This window comes from Rattus norvegicus, chromosome Y (assembly GCF_021556685.1).
Source record: "Rattus norvegicus strain SHRSP/BbbUtx chromosome Y, alternate assembly SHRSP_T2T, whole genome shotgun sequence".
In the NCBI taxonomy this organism is placed as follows: domain Eukaryota; kingdom Metazoa; phylum Chordata; class Mammalia; order Rodentia; family Muridae; genus Rattus; species Rattus norvegicus.
Window position 1 is genome coordinate 14,737,352 of NC_141555.1, and position 7,082 is coordinate 14,744,433.

The window sequence follows — 7,082 nt, forward strand, 5'->3', positions numbered from 1 at the left end:
CAATATTTAGAGGCATCTGGAATTTTTCAAGGACCTCCATAACCACTAGGCATTCTACCACTTGGGGTGAGGTTTCAAAATATTGTCGTGAGAACACTTGGGAATTTACCACATATGTTCCCACCCCTGTTTTTGACCCATCCGTATACACTGTTATCCCTTCTTTTAACGGTCTGTGGGATGTGACGCGAGGGAAAACAACAGGTTGTGATCTAGCAAAACATAATAGGGGGTGTTTAGGATAATGTTTATCTATCTGTCCAGCAAAGGAAGTAACTAACACTGTCCAATCATTTGAGGTAGCAGCTAATGTTTGACCCTGAATGGCTGTATATGGTACTATCAAAGTTTTGGATTCTTTCCCAAAATGAGTAATAGCTGCCTTCAACCCACGGAATGCAAGCTGAGCGACCGCATCAGGATACCAGTCAATAATCTTAGCAGGAGATGCATTGGGATGGATCCATAGTAAAGGCCCATTCTGCCACAAGACAGCTGTTGGTAATTGTATAGTTTTGAAAACGCACAAATCAAAAGGTTTGGTTTCATCAATGCGCTGTAATTGAGCATCCTGTAAGGCCTTTTCTACAACTTGTAAGGCCCGGTTTGCAGCTGGGGTCAATGTTCTCGGAGAGGAGATATGAGAGTCCCCTTCCAAAATATCAAATAAGGGCTTCAACTCAGCAGAGGAAATCTTTAAAAATGGTCTCAGCCAATTTATATCTTCCAATAACTTTTGGAAATCATTTAAAGTATGCAAATGATCTCTGCGAATCTCTAATTTCTGGGGAACTATTTTTTCAGGATAAATGACCGATCCCAGAAATGAGCCAATTTCTGCAACTTGAACCTTTTCTACAGTGACTTGTAGTCCCCATCGTCCCAATGTTTTGATTAAGATGGGATATGAGGTCTGTAACGTTGTTAAATCTTTATCACATATTAAAATGTCATCCATGTAAGAGCCAGAAGCAAAGACAGAAATTGCTTCCTTATAGGTTCAAGGGCTCGTTGCACATATAGCTGACAAATAGTGGGGCGATTGGCCATGCCTTGAGGTAGGACCTTCCACTGAAATCTCTTATCAGGTTCAAGATGATTAGTAGCTGGTATAGTAAATGTAAACCTCTGTCTGTCCTGTGGACACAAGGGGATGGAAAAGAAACAATCCTTAATGTCTATAATTATTATCTTCCATTGCTTAGGTAAGGCAGAGAGTAAGGGTAGGCCTCGTTGGATCGAGCCAAATAAACGCATCTGTGCATTAATGGCTCTCAAATCATGGAGAAGTCTCCATTTTCCTGATTTTTTCTTTATCACAAAAATAGGAGTATTCCATGGTGAAATGGATGGTTCTAAATGACCAAGCTGCAAGTGTTCATTAACCAATTTAGTGGCAGCTTCTAATTTTTCAGAGGGTAGATGCCATTGAGGAACCCATATAGCTTCTTCTGTAAGCCAGGGTATGGGCATAGAACCCTCAATGGCACCTAGGAAAAACCCAGGCCTTGTTTATGGGGGTTTGCGACTGGTTCAATGGGCGTGAGACAGCCCTGTTCTAATCGCCCTAGGCCTTTCCCTTCCTTATAGCCCATCCTTGACATCATGTGGGCCACTTGTGGGGGGTAGTCGTTAGATAAGGTTAGTCCCATGGTCTGCATAACATCTCTCCCCCAAAGATTAACAGGTAGGGGAAGTACATAGGGAACAAATTGTCCCTGTCGGCCATCGACAGTCGTCCAAGTTAGAGTGGCAGAGCTGATTTTAGGGCACGGCTGGTAGCCTAAGCCTTGTAGCGAGTGAGAAGATCTTATGGTAGGCCATGATTGAGGCCACCATTTTGAGGAAATTATACTTTTATCAGCCCCAGTATCCAGAATGCCTTCAAATTTCTTTCCATTAATTTCTAAGCTCAATTTTGAGCGGTTGTTAAGATGAACCACCAAATATGCCAAATCATTACCAGTGGACCCCATGGGCCCCTTGGTATCCTGCATTGTGGTTTGGGAGCACAGAAGGAGTAATAACTGTGCTATTCTATCTCCTTCACTTATTGAAAAAACCCCATCAGGACTTGAACAAAGAATCTGAATATCAAGAGAGTGCTGAGCTTCAACAAGGCCTGGATGGACTATCAGTCCTTGTAGGGTGAGAGATCCTCTCCTAAGGACAAGGCCTATGGTTCTTGGGGGCAAAGGCCCCACAGTCTGAGCAGGAATTGGCTGAATTCCCATCTGGGGCATTAGAAAGTAGTCGGAGGCGGCACACAGGTCCAATTTTGTGTCACCTCTTGGGGAGTCTCCTCTGTCAGGGTCATGGCTTTCTGAAAGCGGTTCCCATATCTTTGAGGGCCCTGGGACCGGGGGCCCAACGATCCGTTTTTTGACATCTCATTAGGCTGAGCTTCCAAGGGAGGGAGTAATTTTCCCTTAATATCCCTCACTGAGGGGCACTGGTCAGGCCTATGGTAGCCCTTGCCACATCGGGCACAGATAGTTGCAGGCCTCCTGTCTCCCTTGGTTATCCTACAGTCACTTTTTAAATGGCCCATTTTTCCACATCGAAAACATGATTGTATCTGTCCCTTTAAGGGGGCGTTGCCAGGACTGGAGAATGGCGGCCGCCAAGCCTGCATTAGTAAGAGGCCCGCCGAGTTCTCTGCAGACTCTGAGCCAGTCCTGTAATCCTTTGTTTTTTCTGGGTGCTATAGCCGCCCGGCATTCCTGGGTGGCTTGCTCGTAAACGAGCTGTTCTATGAGCGGTGCTGCTTGCTCCGCATCACCAAATATTCGTCCAGCAGTTTCTGTCATTCTGGCTACGAAGTCTGAGAACGGTTCCTGAGGTCCTTGGATGATACGAGTAAGTTGATTATCAGCCCCGCCTTTCCTAGTGAGTGCCTTCCAGGCCTTAATGGCCGAGCTGGAGACTTGAATATAAGCACCCCAACGGTAATTAGCTTGGTCCGCTGCGAAGCGACCCTGTCCTGTCAAGAGTTCAAACGTCCATTCTTGCTGCTCAGGCATTAACGCCGTGGCATTAGCTCTGGCCTGTGTTTGAGCCGCCTCATACCAAGCGCTTTCCATTCCATATATTGGCCCATGTTCACAAGGGTCGCTTTTGCAATCATCTGCCAATCGGTGGGTGTCAAATAATTTAGGGCCAGCCTTTCAAGAATGGTTAGGGTGAAATTGGCTGTAACTCCGTACTTTCTGACAGACTCCGCCAGCTCTTTTATTTGGTTATATTCGACTGGGGCATGAACCCACTCACCCTCCTGCATTTCAAAGACCGGGAACGTCAACTGTAGCTTCCTTTTCACCCTATTGGGGACTAAAGAGAATGCGCAAGAGCGCGCCTCATACGGAGGGGGTGCGGTTGGCGACTGCCGCGGCAGAAGCTTTTTATTACCTTTCTTTTGTTCCTCGGGGTGATATTTCTCTTCCTCATATCTAGCAGCTTCCTCATCTAACTCGGCCTCCTCCTCTGAATCTAAGATTCCATTTTCAGAGCTATCAGAACTGTGGAGGCTCAGCGCTTCTAGCTCTTTCACAGGGTATATGCTGGCTCCCCCTCCCGGTTGTTGTGTAGAGAGGGAAGTGCCAGAATCTGAAAGCTTTAACACTCCCTTATCCGTGGACTTAATGGGAGGGCTCTTTTTCTTTCTCAGGACATCCTTTTTCTTACGCGCGTCTAATCTCTCACTACGTTCAGTTTTTGACATAGTTTCTCGAAATATTTCAAGTGTGGTCTGTCCTCCCACAACTGCTGCCTTGCACACTTCATCTGCTAAGCAATTTTTGACTAGTTTCCATATGGCTTTAGTTCCTATATGCAGATCTTTCTCCTCAAATTTTCTGTCTAGGTCCCTTCCAAGTTTGTCCCATGAGGCAATTGTAAACGAGCCTGAGCAGGCAAACCACGGAGCCACCCTGTCCACTTCTTTCACAAAGTTTTTAAGTGTTCTTCCTCTAATTTTAATGTCCCTCTGCTTTAGCACCGTTTCCAGAGCCGTGATCACAGACTGTGAGGATCCCATGAGGGACCAAGAATGCCCAGTGGCTTATCTACGTCCGTCTGACAAGGCGCAAGTAGAAACAGACACGCCGCTCTCTTATATATGGGAGTCTTATGCGCACTTCCCAGGCGGTACTATCGCGTCCCTGCTCCCCAACAGTAAAGGGGAGCTGCGCTAAGCTCACTTATTTACGAGAGACTGAGACACACCTCTAGCTGCTGTCCTTTTAGCAGCAGAAACAGTGAAAACAGTACATAATAATAAGAAAGAGTAGAGTGGCTCCGAGAACAAATACCATAGCCTCAACAAATCCTTCCCAAGGCGGCGACAACCCCAGACCAAAATCAAAGAAAGGCATGCCTCTCTGAATGTACTTTTTTTTTACCTGCAGTTCTGAATCCTCCTTGTCACCAAGGGGTCTCCGGATGTGATGACGAGGTCTTTTTTTCCGGGTTTCAGCACCAAATGTCCCACGCTACGTCTCGCCAGCAAGAATGACGCAGGACACAAAGGATCCTTCTACAGAAATAGCTTTAATGCATCTTGAGAGTGAGAGCACAAGCTTACAATATGGAGACCCCGAGTGAGGGAAAGACCATCCCTTATATAGGAAACTATCCTCGCCTCGGACGTGTCACTCTCTGGCTGGTCGCTGCCAGATGTGCCAGATGACATACCACAGCATGTGTGTCCCCCTGAGTGAGGAATTTACCAGGCGCTTGCGTATTGCCCTTTTATTAGGTACATCCTGCCGGATATCGGCGCCATCTTACAATGGAGAATGTGAGGACGGCCCTCCACATGGGCAATACTGAGACTTCAGGGAAGGAGAGATTGCCACTTCTGCCCACCTGTGCCCACATTCCTAGCCCAAGAGGAAACTGCAGAGTGTCTCTGGACACATGAATATAGGAGCACTAAAGCTGCAGGATTCCTGCAGTCCAAATTGCACCTGGATCTGAACTGGTCCAAACAGCATCCTACACCCAATTCTTGTGTGGGGTGGGGAAGTCTTAGATGTCAGAGGGGCAGAAACCACTGAGAACTCTGCTCACATTTCTGACTCAAGAAAAAAAAAAACACCTATCTCTATCTGAGTCTTCTGTGCATAGGAAACAAGGAGCACTAGGGGCAGGACATTTCTGGTTGCAGCTCTCATGGAAAGGTGAAAGTCATCCCAACGAATGACTTCAGGCCTGAGACAAGAGGTGAATCAAACTTTTCTGCTGGATGTGACCTGGCTGGAGGACTCAGGACTCGCAAAGGCAGAACTCCTCTGGGTCCAGGCACTATCAGTTTTTAGCTGGCTCCTGAACCTCTCTATTCCCGACCTACACCTCCCTGCTCCTAAATGCTCTGGGAGAGAGAGCTGATCACCCAGGAGTGTGGACAATACAAAGGGTACAAGGCACAGAGACTGCCACTTATGCCCACCATTGACCAGATCTCTGGTCCAAGGCAAAACTGCATAATGCCTCTGGACACAGGACTATAGAAAGAGTCAAAGTTCAGGAGCATCATTTTTCAGACTGTGCCTGGATCTGAAAAAAACTGGTCAAACAGCTCCCTACACAAAAATCACAAGGGTGGGTGAACTAGAACATAGAGAACCAGACAGTCCTGGGAAACCAGAGGAGACTACTCTCTGCCCAGATTCCTCACTCAAGAGGAAAACACCTTGTGCCTCCTGTGCCCCCTCCTGACACAGAGGGACCTAGGAGAAGTATGGGAAGTTCCTTCTTGTTCCCGCACACAGGGACAGATGAAAGTCAGTGGACAGGAGCAACTACATGCCTGAGAGCAGAATACTCTGTTCCCTTAAGTGGGTAAAAGGAAAAAGGAAAACAGATCTACAGCAGTCCTGACACATGAGCCTACAGGACGGTCAAACCACTGTCAGAAAGAGCAAGACAAGCTAACTCAAGAGACAACCTGATGGCTAGTCAGGAACACAGGCAACAGAAATCAAAACTACTTGGGCTCAACAGAACCCAATTCTCCCATCAAACAAACACTGTATATCTAAACACACCAGAAAAGGAAGATCTAGATTTAAGTCCACGTTTTATCATGACGATGTAGGATGTTAAGAAGGTCATAAATAACTCCCTTAAGAAAATACAGGACAACAGAAAATACAGAATTAAACAAGTAGAATCCCTGAAAGAGGGAACTCAAAACCACCTTAAAGAACTACTGGAAAAACAGCAAAACAGGAGAAGGAAATAAAAGCATCCAGGAGTTAAAAATGTAAATAGAAACAATAAAGAAAGCACAAGGAAGACAACCCTGGAAATGGAAAACCTAGGAAAGTGACCAGGAGTCACAGATGTGAGAATCACCAACAGGATAAAAGAGATAGAAGACATTATCTACGAGCAGAAGATTCCATAAAAAAAACATTGACACAACTGTCAAAGATAATGTAAAACGGAAAAGCAGCTAGCCCAAAACATACAGGATATCCAGGACACATTGAGAAGATCAAACCTAAGCTTAACAGGTATAGAAGAGAGTGAAGACTGCCAACATCGAGGGACCGTAATATCTTCATAAAATTTTACAATAAAACTTCCCTATTCTAAAGAAAGGGATGCCCATAAACGTACACAGAGCCTAAAGAACTCCAAATAGAGTGGATAAGAAAAGGATATCATCCCGTCACCTAATAGTCAAAACACCAAATGCGAAAAACAAATAATAATATTAAAAACAGTAAGGGAAAAGATCAAGTAACATATAAAGGCAAACCTATCATAATTACACCAGAATGATCACCAGAGACTCTGAAAGCCAGAAGTTATTGGACAGATGTCATGTAGACACTAAGAGAACAAAAACGGCAGCCCAGGCTACTCTATCTAGTAAAACACTCAAATAACATAGAAACCAAGATATTCCATGACAAAACCAAATTTACACAATATCTTTCTACATATCCAGTCTTACAAAGGACACTAACGGGCAAACCCAAAAACAAAGAGGGAAGTAAAATCATAGATAAAGCAAGAAATTAATATTTTCAAAACAAAACAAAGAGAAGAGAAACACACAAACATAAACTAAC

The 7,082-nt window shown here is 45.1% G+C and overlaps 1 protein-coding gene across 1 annotated transcript; it reads right to left on the minus strand.

Moving 5' to 3' along the window:
• Window positions 1–1,490: 1,490 nt before the first annotated feature.
• LOC147997968 (endogenous retrovirus group K member 7 Pro protein-like) lies at window positions 1,491–2,243 on the minus strand. The gene has a single exon (XM_087601371.1). It carries the CDS (start codon window positions 2,241–2,243, stop codon window positions 1,491–1,493), a length of 753 nt encoding a protein of 250 aa, XP_087457497.1.
• Between the last annotated feature and the right edge of the window lie 4,839 nt (window positions 2,244–7,082).

Coding starts and splice junctions, on each gene's coding strand:
- LOC147997968 (XM_087601371.1), bottom strand. CDS start 2,243: ATGCCCCAGATGGGAATTCAGCCAATTCCTGCTCAGACTGTGGGGCCT.